Source organism: Protomyctophum bolini, assembly GCF_963924005.1.
Source record: "Protomyctophum bolini genome assembly, chromosome: 9".
NCBI lineage: Eukaryota > Metazoa > Chordata > Actinopteri > Myctophiformes > Myctophidae > Protomyctophum > Protomyctophum bolini.
Window position 1 is genome coordinate 10,361,935 of NC_137870.1, and position 16,039 is coordinate 10,377,973.

Genomic DNA, 16,039 nt, shown 5'->3' on the forward strand with positions numbered 1-16,039 from the left:
CACTCGATCTGCCATTCACTTTATGCATGCGCATACCCTCTATTTGGCGGAAGACGGTCCAAATACAGACACACGGGTCCCGAAAGGGGCTACAGAGTTGGTGCAATCCCAGCAGCAGGCTCTGGACCTGTGTTGCATGTCACTCCTTCACATTCTTGCTGTCCTGTCACTTTCCACTGTCTCATCTATAAATACAGTGCCATAAAATACTAAAAAAACAAGTGTAGAATTCATATGACATTTCAATCAAAATATTTATTTTGTATAAGGTTGATCTTTTTGGTTATGCCCAATGTTTTATTATAGTACAATGTATTATTTGTAATATAAAGATTCACAGCATGGTGTAAAGAACAGGATCAATACACAAATTGTTCGTGAGAATGCAGTTTAAAAAAAAATGTAATAATATTTTGGTAGAGAATCAGCTCCTAAACCACAGTGTAAGACGAGCACAATATTAGAAATGTATTAACTGCTGTAAATCCTGTTAATGTCACCCAATTACAGGAAGATAAGAGGTATTCAAGGTATAGCCCAGAAAATGGCAGGTTGCAACCCCACTGGTAGTGGCAGGTGGATGGAGTGAACCTCTCATCAGAGCCCCAGGTCATCTTTCTGCACCTTGCAGCCCAACAAGGTATTTCCAGCCTCCACACACTCAGTCACGCAGCCCACTGGAAAACAGGAACACTTTAGATAACATAATGTTATGCCCAGCTGTTTTTCATCATCATTTAGCAAATTCGCAGTACAGCTTCAACTCTTGGCCTTCCATTACATTCTTTGTATGTTCCCTGTTCCAGGGGAATCATACAAACAGAATGCACAGATCAGCAAGAAACTGTCATAGCGTTGCACATTTTGGGGCCATTACCTTTCTGAGCATGAACCCAGGACACTGCCTTCATAGCCAGAAGCTGCCACTCATCCTGGGTGTCCATCTTGAAGCTATGGAGCCAGATTAGAGCCAATATCGTGGCCCAAACTTCCTCTATCACCTGAAATCCCATGACATGCAGATGGTGACAGATATGCCGACAACATAATATAGAACAAATTGCACAAACCTCCCTGTGTAACAGAAACATGTGGCTCGGACTTACTGGTAGAGGCTTTGACTTTTCCAAATCCTCATGAGTCTTCCCAAGCACAGCAGTCAGCTCTGCAACTATAGGGTCCAGAAACCAGTAGCCTTCTGGAGGGTGATCACCTGGAGCAAGGGGTCTATGGGTGGCAGCCTGGGCTGAGGGGGTTCTTCAGGAGCTGAGGGCAAACCTGTTGATGTTAGTGCTCAAATAGTGTTCCGTTCCCTATGGGTACCGGAACCTGAACACGATGATTAATGCATCATACTGTAACTGAGGCGATGGACAAGATTAGCCTTGCCTAACGATACTAATATCACTGAGTGGATATTAATTGCAGAGGCAGGTGAAGACTGGCTATGCAAGGCTGGGACAAGCTCCTAAACACTTCTACCACATGGGGTCACCAAAGCACAGTTTGGATGGGCTGTTTTATGGTCGAATACTAAATACTCAGTCCAGAATGAATAATGTTAAAGGGGAATTTGTCACATTAATGGCTTACTAAATGAAGGGTATTGAGGAACAATTACAGGTTTTATTATAATGGGGCTACTATATGGGTGTTGTCTAGAATGGCATACTTTGTTTTATTACAGAAGAGAACCAGTGTGATAATAGTTGATATTCTGATCCACAAAAAGCTATTTTTAACCATGTCACTTTTGTCTCAATTGACCACCAAGAACTGAATCATGAAGGAAAAGCTCCACAAAGACTTAGTAAATCTACAACTACTGTATAGTATGTTTTCTATTTGAATAGGTGCAAGTTACAAGATCCACAAAGCATGTTCTCTTCTTCACCTTGGAAGGAAAAATATACAAAGTGAATATTTCAAGTGCTCTGACTACAAGGCCTACCATCCAATCATTTATCTGATATTCTGAGGCTCCTTGGGCAATTAAATGATTATACTATATGCTGAGAAATGGTTTTTGGGTCTGAGATGTCATCAAATGGTGGTCCTTGGCTCAAATGCTGGAATTACAGCTGTCAAAAATATTAACAGATTTGGAATGTGATCAGCAGGGGGTGCCAGAGGCTTTGGAAAGGTTTCCTACTGTAGTTGCCAGACATGTCAATAGGAATAGGTTATGAAATTTCAAATCTTTAATCTCAGTTTATGTATATTTATCATTCAACCACACTGCTTTTATCATAATGATGATTGATGATTCAAGTTCAATTAGGCACATGTTTTACTCTGCTCAATAAACCATTCCTGCAATTAATTAATTGAACGGATTAAACTAGGCCTACTATATGCCTCAGACAAATCACATAACTAATCATGTAGGCTACTACTATTTCTGGTGTCAAGTTTAGAAGACTCAGGACCAGTTGCATATTACAGACATGTGATCTTTAATGGCGGTTTTGAAAAAAGGTAGGGAGGGAGTCACACTCTTTGATGGCTGTTATTGGTAGGGCATTCCACATTTTGGTGGCATAACAGTAGAACAAATTTAACCCCAATGTTTGTGCCAAATCCGGGTTGAACGAGATCAGCGGAGCTCCCTCTGGTGTTGTGCCTATGCGTCTCTCACATTATTGAAGTAGTTTGACAGGGAGTAGGGAGTAGTAGGGAGTAGTTTGACCGGATGTCTCCTTAACATCATCCTAACGCTATGGACCAGAACTATCTGTCCATAGCACTAGCTTTCTCACAGAAAGCACAATGATGTGCTTTCTGTTCATTGGATTAAGCTGGCACGATGAACAGAACACACAAACTGCATCAGAACCTGCATCCTACCAGAACAGCAGTGGGTGATATGGACAGCCAGCCACCCAGACATGTAATGTTGGGATCATAAACATCAGCCGGCTTAGGGTTGACGACAGGGTACAGCAACTTGGGAACGGACCCCCATTCCGAAACACCGCCATTCAGAAACCTGGTTAGGGTTAGGGTTAGGGTGTTTCTGAATGGCGGTGTGTAACCCAGCAACTTGCAGTGGGCCTGGTCTACAAGATTCGCTACACCACTAAGATACCCTAACTGACTTTGCCGTCAGGTTAAAGATACCCATGCACCTGTCAAACTATACTTCCTTAATGTCGACGAAGTCCACGATCACAACACCAGAGGGAGTTCAACAAACCACGTGCAACCCAGATTCGGCTCAAACGAGGGGTTAAATTCACTTCGCTCCTGTGCCACTCAAATGTGGAACGCCCTACCAACAGCCGTTAAGAAATGTGAATCCCTACTCCCTAGCCTCCTTCAAAACCAGCACTTACGGGCGTCTGCAATTCGAAAATGGCCCCCTCTATATTCTTCTGTGTATTTGCAGATTTTTTGCATAGATATACAGTGTGTATATTTGTATCTGTGTATAGCCTACTGTCTTTACATGTTTTGATCAATTGAAAAAAGTTCCTTTTTTAGTTTTATCCTCTTAGCAGTTATCCTTCCTTGGATCAGTTGGATGTACCCATGCATTCTGCAATCTGTTAACATTGTCAATCAATCAACCATTTGAAGGGGTGCTTAGAACGGAATGAGTAATGTCGGTTGGTGAACAGTTTCTTAGCGGCATTTCACATTCGCAATGTCTTGGCAATCCTTCAAACTGTCATCAGTTTGACACACATTCTCACTCAACGAATAGCGTTCAACCTGCTACACATGCACACACATGCTCACGGAGGCTAGAACACATCTCATATACAGTCAGGCACTTTCCCCAAACAGCTTGCGTAAGGTGGGACTCACACATTTCATGTGGATGTTTCAAAATGACATGGCATGGCATGGGGATAAGTGGAATCTATATAAGTGGAGGTCACAGAGAGGGGTGTTGTGTCAGGGGACTGTGAAATACGCCAAGTTGCAATTTAACCCAGGCTGCACAATGCTTCCAACCTGTGAGTACAGTGCTGCCTCTCAATTACAAAGATAACAACATCATTACAGGTTCTGCTTGTCCACTAGCTAATTGGTACATTACAGGTTTTGGTGTTTTGTAATGAGCTTGACAAAAGGCGTTCATCTGAGAGCAAGCTCAGGACACCACCACAGTAGTAGTTGTATAGTATTACTATGTATAGCAGGACTTTAAATATCGCGGCGTGTTAGCTGTGCACAGAAAATACATGCACACCCACACAAATACAGACAAATTAACACAACAAGCAGACATGGCAGGGTGCGTTTTCTTTCTCTTTTTGAGTGGTGAAACCACTCCCTTACGGAGCTATGTGTGTGTGTGGCTGGCTGGCTGGCTGGGTGGGTGGCTGGGTGCCTGGGTCTGAGCACGAAAACAGCATGGTTGTTTTTCACTTTTCACTTCTGTTTATTGGATTTTTACAATTCTTTCCCCTCCCATGTGGGGTCCTTGTTCATATATGCATACTGTACAAGTACTGTATAATAGCCTACATAGATACCCCTCATCCCACCCGTCCACCCACTGTGCCCACCCACTCTTCCCCAATGCAGAGACAATAATTATAGGCTACTGCAGGGCAGAAACATGGAGCAAAAAAATTAATAAATTACGATTTAACAGAGATAAAATATACCTTGCTTAGAAGTTGGCCAAACAATGTAATGTTTGTACATGTTAATGTAAGAGGTTTTATTTTCATTGGGTACACTGTGAGGAAAAAGGGCATGATTGATTTATTTGTCATTCTGGTTGGGGATAGTCGGACCTTTAGTGGACCTTTAGTGAGGTGACACGGTTACTTGCTTACGTTAGGTTCATATGCATTAAAAATGAGACACGGAGACATTAAACTCTTTACAGGTCACAATGTATTCCCTCCATTTTCAGTACACAACAACACCACACAACGCGCGCATCAGAACTGGTGTCACCTCACTAAAGGTCCGACTATCTCCCCCAGACTGACAAATAAATCAATCATGCCATTTTTCCTCCCAGTGTACTCAATGAATATAAAACCTCTTACATTAGCAATATCTGTAAGAGAAGGAAAAAAGAGAGAGATGAGAAGAGGGTGCGTTCTCTTGTATGAAGTAAGAATTCTGTTTTCCCCAGAGTAAAAGTACAGGATATGAGGTGGCCATTCTGAGGCTAACTAACAAGCAAAACCTTTAGAGACAGTTTTTATAGCTGGAGGCATTATTTTTCTCGGCAGGCCAGGCACATCAACCAAGCCGCTTCAAAAGAGGTTTGGAATGACGGCACAGCAGGCTATATCTCAAACTCAAAACTCGAATACACTTTTATTTATCACATTTATCACAAGTTTACAATGAGCATAGTAGGACATAGGACATTTTTTCTGCGCAATCTTCCTGCAACTGTCTGAAGTTATACTTACACAAATAAAATATTTTGAAGGAGAATGCCACCCATTTTCAACCTTGTCTTCATATACAGTATACATAATACACTGCTGCTCAGTGCTCATTATAACATGCACAATTTCCATCCACTCACATGGGGATTCCAAGCTATAAAGGTATGCACCTTATACTAAGGTATATTTACTGTACAGTGTAGCCTACAGCAAGTGTTATAGTGTAGCCTACAGCAAGTGTTCCTCAGTCTATTATTATATGTGATTACTCATTTGAAACGTGACAGTAGGTAAGGCCGAAGGGACTTCGCACACCCGTACCTACGGAGAGTGGACAGATAACTGGAGAGGTGCAGGTTCACTTCCTGTGACTACACTGTTGCGGTGACCTTGAGCAAGGCATTTAACTGCTCCTAGGGGGTCGCTACACAGCCATATCACTCTACCATCTCTCACAAACAATGTATGTCTGACTATATAAGTTCTATTTTTAGGCTTACTGAATGTGTGAGTAAAACAAGGATTCTTCAGAATCGCAGTGGCCAGACGCGAATATGCCGGTGGCAAAAAGAACTGTTGTCTTTGGTGGATTAATTGTGATATGAGTCTGGCCAAGAAGCCAGGCTATTGGGATGGAGAGAAATGACAGAGCAATTATTCAACAGCACAAGTTGCCTGGAGCAAATCAACATCACTGCCTTCAAGTTTGATTCAGCATTATACTGAAGAACTTTGATAATTTACATTGACTCGACTCCACCAGCACATCAAACATTCTATCTTCGGTGCTTGTCTGTGTAGTCCAGACTCCTGCGTTATACTTTTCACTGCGGATTAAAAGCAAGACTTCAAAGACGTTGGGCTTTTAGTATGGCTTCAAAAAGGTGTTGTGAGGACACATATTTTTCTATATGCATTTCTTTATTGCTAACTACCACACAACTATGGTATTGTGATATGTTTTCTTGCAAACTGTCCGAACTGCCTGTATAGCACTATAGGGCTATTTTCTGCAACTTGACTGACTTTTTTTCAAATTTTTGTTTTGATTGTCTCAAAGATGACATATCATATTTCAACTGTCAACCCTTTGGCCTCACACCATCCTAGAAGGCAATTAACACTAGCTAGCTACTGTACCACACACACACACACACACACACACACACACACACACACACACACACACACACACACACACACACACACACACACACTACTACGGCTGCTGCCAGGAATTCTGAATCCCACGAAAAGATCTCATACTGGGCATATACTACTACGACGACAAATTCTGAACATACTGTATAGGCCTACTGATGATATACTGGTGGGGACATTGATACCCTGCCACAATATTATCACTGTTCGCTAGCTGTTAACAACAACACAACAACTGCAATTAATCTTGAGCTTTCATTTAACTCTGTGAGTGTACAAATGGAACAATGGGTCCAAACTCACAAATTGTAATCATCCACACACATTAAAAAACATACAGTAGTATTTTATTTAGTTTGGTCCATTTGCTGAACATATAGTTCCGTGTCAATACATTTCATTTCATGTAATCATATACTGTAGTGCACTTTCTTCTGCTGCTGGAAGTTGAATATAATAAGTTCGGACCAAAGGAAGCTTGCTCAATTCAGAAAATTACATATATTTGAAGTACTCCACCGAAAGGAAAATTATTTATCATCAAACTCCAGTATTCCTTTATAAAAATAGGAGGCAACCAATGGGTAGATCCGGCCATTGCACAGCAAGCAACACCTGGGCAAATGTAATTTGTTTTTTTTAGTTTGCCTGGAATTGGACTTTTAATTAAAATTGTAAGTGCTGACTTTTTGTTATATCACATAAATTGATTCCGACTTCAAATGTGACGTTCTGAATTTGGAAGAGGATCCTTAACATCGTATTTCTTTTAAATTTGTCTTGCTCGTATGGAAGAAATTGGGGTTTGAGGGAGGACATGCAAGTGATGATATAATTCAACTGTCGTTTTTTTCTTCAGCTCCTCTCAATACTTCTGGAAAGGCAAACGAATTAAATTTGCGAAATATCTTCTCAGCCTCGACTCAAAAATAATTAAGTTAATTATAAAGTTGAGATTTTATGTGGAAAGCCATGCTTGGCAAAATGAAAGTATACCTCAGTGGAAGCTTATATGAGAGCTATTTATTTTCATCTCTCTGCTTCATTATTTCCGATTGGTCTCGATGTTCCTCTGTACAAAGTTATTTGAAGCTAATAAATACACAATATCTCTGGGTAATGCACAGTTTTTCCATGTCCTCAATCTGAGCACAAAAACTGATTTTACGTCCAGTATTATAGAAATTAGGTATAAGCAAACACAATTACAGAGTTGTTGGCTCCAAAGCAGGAATAATAATAAAAACGTCTCTGATATGCCAGGGGAATACTGTGTATTTTACAAAGTTGATTTATTTATGATGATTGGGGTGAATTATTTGCGAGGAGAATAAATACAATTCATTTTCACAGACTCAAGGGATACACTGTGACTTAGCCTACAGTTATCAAACAATTGGCTACTCTAAATTTGTAATAAAAACGTTAGTTTTACCCTGATGCCTCAGGAGTTGTGTTCATACAGTATGTCCCAGCATGAACCTGGAGAAACAACATAAAATAATAATTTCAACTGTGTGGTCGTTTAAAAAAATTAAGGCACTAACTCCAAGAACTAATCAAGTATTACAGAGGTTCTGGATTTGTTTCCATATCCTATGGCTTGGTTTCAGTCAGATAAGGTTCTCAGAAGGTATAGTTCTACGCCCGCATTCTGGTTAGCCAGACTTATAGATTTTGATTTATTATTATTATTATTTAAAAGAAAAGTGAACGTGTAGATCATATTTTTTCATATATTTATTTAATGGTGGTTTTGGTTATAATGGAAACGTAGGCCTATACATAAACAAAACAAAGAACATCGCGTTCACAACGTTCTGGAAAGTTTCCGATCTGGGTTATACCATAGTCAAAAAGAGCCATGCAGCCAAATGTGAACCCATTCATTCAGTTCCGTTCATTCAGTTTGTTTGAACTCTCTGAACTGCGAACGTGCATCTCCTTCTCACCAAGACACTAATGTGCAGAATGTACTCATGCCAAGGCACCTCTCACACAACACATGAAAGTATGTACTCATGCCAAGGCACCTCTCACACAACACATGGAAGTATGTACTCATGCCAAGGCACCTCTCACACAACACATGAAAGTGTACTCATGCCAAGGCACCTCTCATACAACACATGAAAGTATGTACTCATGCCAAGGCACCTCTCACACAACACATGGAAGTATGTACTCATGCCAAAAGGCACCTCTCACACAACACATGAAAGTGTACTCATGCCAAGGCACCTCTCACACAACACATGAAAGTATGTACTCATGCCAAGGCACCTCTCACACAACACATGAAAGTATGTACTCATGCCAAGGCACCTCTCACACAACACATGAAAGTATGTACTCATGCCAAGGCACCTCTCACACAACACATGAAAGTGTACTCATGCCAAGGCACCTCTCATACAACACATGAAAGTATGTACTCATGCCAAGGCACCTCTCACACAACACATGAATGTATGTACTCATGCCAAGGCACCTCTCACACAACACATGAAAGTTGTACTATAGCATTTCAGACCAGAGGTCAGTAGTATCTAGCTGTTAATGCATGCATGATGTAAGTCAGAGATGTTTTCTGTGGAGAAAAAAAAAATCTAAAATCATGTTGAATGTGGTTTGTGCCCACCCCTGCGCGCGTGCACTCGCACATGCACACACACACACACACACACACACACACACACACACACACACACACACACACACACACACACACACACACACACTTGCTTATGGCAGTCCATCGATGTCGATGATGACGTTGCTCCAAATATAGTTTATGAGATGATTATTGACACACGCACACACAATTTGTTTACCCAGTTGAACCAGCTAGCCTAGTTCATGCCCTGAACAATATGTACTTTAGCCTATATCCCTGAGGCCCCTTTTCCACGAGTTGGTGGGTGAGTTATTTTTGGCTCATGGAAGAACCACCGCTCAGCTGTCTAAAAACCCGGAAGAGACCCCGGCAGACAGCTTCCTTTGGCCGCGCATGGAAGTTCAGATGTGCCCAGGCTGACAGGAGAACCAACCGGTGGAAAGGGGGTCACAGTGTCATAAGCTATCGTATGTACATAACTTTATTTGTCTTTTCTCTCACTCTACCTACGTACCAAACGATGGAGTGTGAAAAATAGGACTTTACACATGACACTTGACAAAGGTATCTGATTCTGATTTACATGACATCCAAGTAAATAAATGTAGGCCTATTTAAATAAATTGCTGTATAAATGCATCATTTATACAGTGGCAGCTATGGGTTCCTCGCTCTTCTGCATACTGTATGTATGTCTGTCAAGTGAAGATGTATGTCAAGTGAAGACCAACAGTTTAGTTGTAGTGACGTAGAAGATTATTCTTTGCTCTTCATGTCTTATATATGGTCAAAATAAGAAAACAAACAAACAAAAACAACCGCACATACAGTACAGTCCTAAAACTATACATTGCTATATAGGCTGACTGAAAAGCTGCAGAGAAGCTAGTCTCTATTGCATGCCTGTGAATACCAACCCAATGCAGCAGAAGGTATGCATGTGCAGAATCTGAAGTATAATGATGTTTTGTGATGCATTTGGCAGAAAAGTAGGCCTATATTAATCCAATTCTGTCCAGACTTCATGTCGGAGGAAATGCTACACCTGTACACTGTGACATACACTGTGAAATGTGTATCATATGGCCCAGGCGGTGGCGTAACCGTCTGGGCACCCGACTGGATTAAGTGTGCCGCGGGTTTGACTCCCGAGCCAGACACGGCCTTTACGGCATGTCTTCCCCCATCTCTCTCCCGTTTCCTGTCAGCCTACTGTCTGTCCCTTCAAAAAACCAATAAAAAAAATATCTTAAAAAATAAATAAAAAAATAAAGTGTATCATATTCTATAGTAATTAGTAATTACTGGTGGGTTTACGAGCTCAGCTCTTGGCACATGATACATACTCAGCCATAAAATAAATATTTAAATGAATGACATAAAACTGCACACCGGGAATCATAGGTCAGTTTCTGTCAGACCACAGCCTTGGTGAACGCTTCTCTGGTCAGTTTGTGTGTATATATTGTAGAAATAGACCACCTGGGTTGGGTGCAGGCAGGCCCCAAAAACAAGGTTTTGGGGCCTAGCATGTCCTCCTAGGGAACATGTGCAGGGAACATGTTGTTGGGTACATTGTACCTGGGCCGTACTGGCAGAACATTTCATGAACCACTTCTGGTGTGGTAGCAGTTCTCTGGTCTGGAACTTCATCATGTTTCTGCATGGCCACTTGGTGAAATAGTCCAATTGCTACTACGATGACATGTAGCGGTTCACAATGTTAGTGACAGGAAAAAGTGGCACAGGATGTTGACTCCCACACCTGCCACCCTGCCTTGTATACCGTTGCCACGGGGAATATAGTAGGCCTAATATTCAGAAATTATAAATAGTTATTTATTTCGAGACAGTTTCTCATTATAATGACATTGGAGCTGCGTAGAGCTCAGGGGGACAACCAGATTGATTCTAATAAAATGGTTTCACACTAGTATAGGGTGACCACCAGATTCAAACTGTTCATTTGAGGGACAGACGTTACGTATCACTTGTGTGGGACAGGGGGGACGGGACAGGGTTATCAACTTATTAAGTGCCTTGATTGTCATATTCGACCATATGCCTAATATTGCCTACAATTTTGTTAATTTTGTAAATTCCAGGTGGTATGGCCGAGTTGGTACTGTAGCCTATAGGGGATATTTCTCATGTTATATCCCCTTATTGTCTCTTTTCACAGGAAAAGAGACAATGACAGAGCTTTACAACAGAAAGCCAACTATTAGGGGAATAACTATAGAGGGTATGCGCATGCATAAAGTGAGTGGCAAATCGAGTGGCAAAGTGAGTTTAACGTTGTTTAACATCGGTTAATGTAGTCAGATAGGACTTTTCTGTTTGGATGTATGGGCTGTCAAAGCCAGAAAGATTTTTTACGACTCAGTAGGTGTTGGTATGATGATGATGATGATGTCATGTCATGTCACGCACATACCCTCCATTTGAACACGGCAAGGTACTCGATTTGTGGGACGCCTGAAAAGTCTTGGAAATGAGGGTCTGTCTCACGCAAAGGGGAACATCTGGTCACTCTACTTCAGTGATATGATCCACTTTCCTGGTGTTAAATAGACTTGAACTTGAGCAGGAGTGTTCAGAATCAAGAGCAGGCAGCATTTGAGTTCTCCCTGGTAGAGAAGGACCCTTACGGAGGACCCTGATGTATACAAGTCTTTAGTGCCTTTTCTGGTTTTATCCTCTTAGCAGATTTTGATTGTATTGACCTGTACTTTCCTTGAACTGTCTACTCTGCACCCATTCTACAAACTGTTAATACGTCAATCAATCAATCAATCAACCAATCAATCGTTTTTCCCAATTATTATTTAGACACTATAGTATAGTAGGCCTAATATTCTGAAATAATAAATACAGTTTTTCACACACTGGAGCTCCATATACATAGTAGCCACGCACTGCACAACCCTTCCTCACGCTACAGTCACACACACCTGACAGAGGAATGGTAACTATGTTTATAGACACGTCACGGCCCCTTTAAGGGGGGACCCTTCCTGGGCGGGCGTATAATGACGTCTCACAGTCGCACAGATTTCGTCGGCAGGCTCATCAGGAAGAGATGCTGCCTCTCTCTGTCTGTCTCTTTTTAATCCGTGGAATATTAACCTTGTAATTCATTCATTTACAAGAAGAGGACAGCCATGGACGATCGATTATAACATCGATGGGAATCCCTGCTCACTCCAGCTGCTGTACTTCAAGAGTTTTGTCAACAACAGAAAGGATTCTCCCGCCGTGGGGCATACAACATGGACCATACTGGACACAGCAGGGCTCGTTATCGAAGGCAAAAATGATAAGCTGTGATTTAATTTAATGGGACACTTGTCCGTTATTGAAATGAAACGACGTTCTCAATTATCAAGTTCCACCTGGCTTCCTCTGAGTCTGTCAGCAGCCAAATGTGTCGAGGGAAAGGAATAACAGTCCTTGAATAGACTTTGTTTATTATTAAGACCTGGCTATATGCTCCACTGTCTGTGTTGGCACATGTGTATTATTGGCCAGGCTAATAACCTCATGAACTAATAACACCGCATTCCCTCCTGAGCTCTCTCTCTCAGCCAGAAAGACCCGGTCTTTATTTAAGTTGATATAATGTTTGCTGCTTGTTGCCCACTGCCACAGGGAGGAGGCTGCACGTCATCTTCCAAGACTGTCCTGTCCATGTTGGTGGTGGTGGTGGTGGTTTCCCACCATTGTTTCTTTAATAACAATTACAACCAGGCCTCTAAATAAGAGCCTGCATATCTCTATCTCTATCTGTATCTCTATCTATCCAACTCATTCCAGCGACTGACTCTGTGACCTGGCTATAAACAGTAAACAAACACAGGAGGAGGCCAGCCGCTGTCAGTGGTGGCTCCCTAGCAGGTGTTCGGAGCAGGATGGGGACCTCGCAACAACTAGGTAACCCCCATCCCCCCCCCCACACACACACACACACACACACACACACACACACACACACACACACACACACACACACACTTCAATTCAAAGGAGGTTTTATGGTATGAGAAAACATACGTTTACATTGCCAAAGCAAGTGTCAAAATACCAGTAAAATCAGACTTGTCTGTACTGTACTGTACTGTACTGTACTGTACTGTACTGTACGCACACGCTCTACTGGCCACTTTCGCTGTTGCAGCACGTGGACACAGGACACGTACACATACATACTAGAGCTGGGATACCTGACCGAAACCCGACGGGCCGGGCTAGGGTCGGAGCATTAGCATAATTGGTGGTCGGGAATCGGGATTAGGTTCGGGCTGGCCATGTTGTTGATATATACAAGAAAAAAGTGTAACTCTAAATGAAAACGATCCGACTAGTCTGTCTCTCTGTGTATTTCCTGGTTAACCAGAATGGGTGGTGCCAGAGTAAAGGGCTTCACACACCGTCTGCGAACGCGCGCCGACGCCTCGCCTGACGCTCCGATAGAAACCAGTTCTATTTTCCAGGCGTTACAACGCTTAAGACAGAGTTACTAGGAGCTACAAAATGAGCGTAGGGACTGAGGTCACATATGGGGCTACAGCGTCTTTAGCGTAGCTGGAAGAACCATTGAACAGAGGACGGCATTAAGGTTAAAGCCACCTACGGTGGATGTGATCTCCATGACATGTAAATCGCGATGGTTGGATTAATATAAATACTTTAAGAGTTTGCAACTTGCACGAACAGTCTTGTTGTTCTGCTGTGTGTGTGTGTGTGTGTGTGTGTGTGTGTGTGTGTGTGTGTGTGCGCACGCACACGCACGCACACACACACATGCTTATTAATCAGCATAGTAGTAGGCTATAGATATAAAATGTGCCCCTTTCATAATAATTTACAAGGCACAGTGTGGCATAATGTCTAAATGTAACAGTCAGGCAAGGCAAGCTGTACATTATAACAATAACATGTTTGCTGTCAGTGTAATAATGAAAGTGCCTTCCTCAAAGAGAAATGAAGGGGGGGGGGGGAAAGCGACGCTGTCAAGCCCGGGTCGGACGCATATATTAAAAATTAAGGTCGGGCTCGATTAGGGTAGGACAAAGCTGTCGGTAACGGGTCGGCTGGAAAAAGTCGGCCCGATCCCAGCTCTAATACATACACGTACGTACACATACATACACACATAGCTCCGCATAGGAGTGGCTAGCACCACTCAAAACAGTTGAAAATGGGGAAAGTATAGCCTGGTTTCCAACTTTCCATCCCATAGACCCCGCCCACTCCACTGAGTGAACTGCTTCTTCATGGCCAGTAGAGAATTCATTCCATATGTTGATGTGACCCCCCCCCCCCCCCCCATGCCAAAGCGCCTGCCAGCGTTCGCCCAGCAGTCTGCCATCACCCAGGCGGATGCAAGGTCGCTTCTCGCCCTCAGGGGTATATATATAATTTGTGTAGTAGGCAAACATTTGGATATATGAATATTAGTTTTTCTCTTTTCAGTGAAGCTCAGTTCCTGTGGGCAGTAGAACCCTTTTCCTATAGTGGGTTTGACCTCAAACCCTTTGTACTTTATTTTATTTTATTAAGATAGCGGAAGCTGTGAGGGAATAGAGCGTCGCAGTCCCGCCCCCTTTCATGACGACGCCAGGCCCAGTAAATGAATCCCAATGCATTTTTCCCATAGACATTTCAAAAGTATTTATTTAAAGACCTTTTAAGCGTCGTACAAAGCCAACTCTTGCCGTGACAAATCATGACAACACACACAATATTTTGGACCAAACAAATAATTACAAAGAAGAAAAACAACAAAAATTGTGTTTTGTTGTCATGATTTGTCACGGCAAGAGTTGGCTTTGTCCGCAGCGTAAACTACTTTAAATAAATACTTTCTGAAAAGTCTATGAGGAAAATGAACGGGGATGTATTTTCCGGGTCTCTCGAGGATGCTCTATTCTGGCATAGAATAGATGGAGCAATTTGTAACAAGTCAAGTGTATTATTACTGTTATTATTTCCATGGCCTTCTCCGTACTTTTACTTCTACTTCACCTTCTTCACTTTCTATATTGAAGTGATTGCTTTGAACTTTTCAACGCATTAAAGACAATCGGAGACAGTGGCAAGAATCATTATAATAATAAAAATAAATCACACCCGTGTGAAGTGGGGGGCCTCCTTATCATCACATTCCGGCCATTTTTCTGTCCTCACTTTTTATCCTTAATACATACATTGCTCAGCCAATCAAATCATCGCTATGGGGTACACACAAACACACACATCTGGGCATAGGAGGGACTAGCGCCCATACAAAAATAAATAAACAGACTTGAAGATTTTTCTAGTCCCAGTCATATACCGGTAGACATGTTCTGTATCCGTCACTGTTTGGTACAGTACCTGGTTTGGTCTGTTTGGTACCTGTCTGGCAGTGCCTTTATCAATGGGCCTTTGGGGAAACCCAGCTCTCATCTCATGTTAAAATCGGGTCATTCATTGGCATGGAAGACTTTTTATACCGTACAGTAAAGTACAGTAACTATAAAAAAGTGTATTTTTTTTCTTTTTCAATTAAAACAGATTTTGGTATATGATTTGAATCAATGCGTGAGTTTTCTAAATATAAATGTCCCATCCATTGGGCCAAGCAAAGTGGTCTGATTGCCTTCACGCCATTGCGTGCACCGGTATGATTGGTACGCCGGCTGAAATTCGTCCAGTGAGAGAGGTTCTGTGGTGCAAAAACGAAAACTATTTTTTTCATTGCGTTATTGTTTCTGTAATGAACTAATCTAAATGAATCAGTTTAAGACAAGTCCCACCCTAGTAATATCACTTATATGCTGATAACACATTTGGCCTTTCAACCCCTTTATCAGTTAAATCGTTGAGTCACTGCACTTTGGCTTTGTAGGGC

The 16,039-nt window shown here is 42.0% G+C and overlaps 1 protein-coding gene and 1 long non-coding RNA gene across 4 annotated transcripts in view; one reads left to right on the forward strand and one right to left on the reverse strand.

The window, feature by feature from the left end:
- Positions 1-282: 282 nt before the first annotated feature.
- On the reverse strand, positions 283-1,895 carry LOC308321643. Its single transcript, XR_013964643.1, has 4 exons — positions 1,865-1,895; positions 1,107-1,293; positions 878-1,001; positions 283-677 (listed from the first exon to the last, which is right to left on the reverse strand). It is a non-coding gene; the product is annotated as an uncharacterized lncRNA (long non-coding RNA).
- A 10,323-nt stretch (positions 1,896-12,218) lies between these two features.
- The window catches only part of slc36a4 (solute carrier family 36 member 4), a 162,288-nt gene continuing 158,467 nt past the window's right edge, over positions 12,219-16,039 (forward strand). For all 3 annotated transcript variants that reach the window (XM_080771439.1, XM_080771440.1, XM_080771441.1), the window contains exon 1: positions 12,219-13,077. In XM_080771439.1, the coding sequence (XP_080627565.1) occupies positions 13,056-13,077 (22 nt within the window). In that variant the 5' untranslated portion in view covers positions 12,219-13,055. The remainder of the gene's footprint in view (positions 13,078-16,039) is intronic.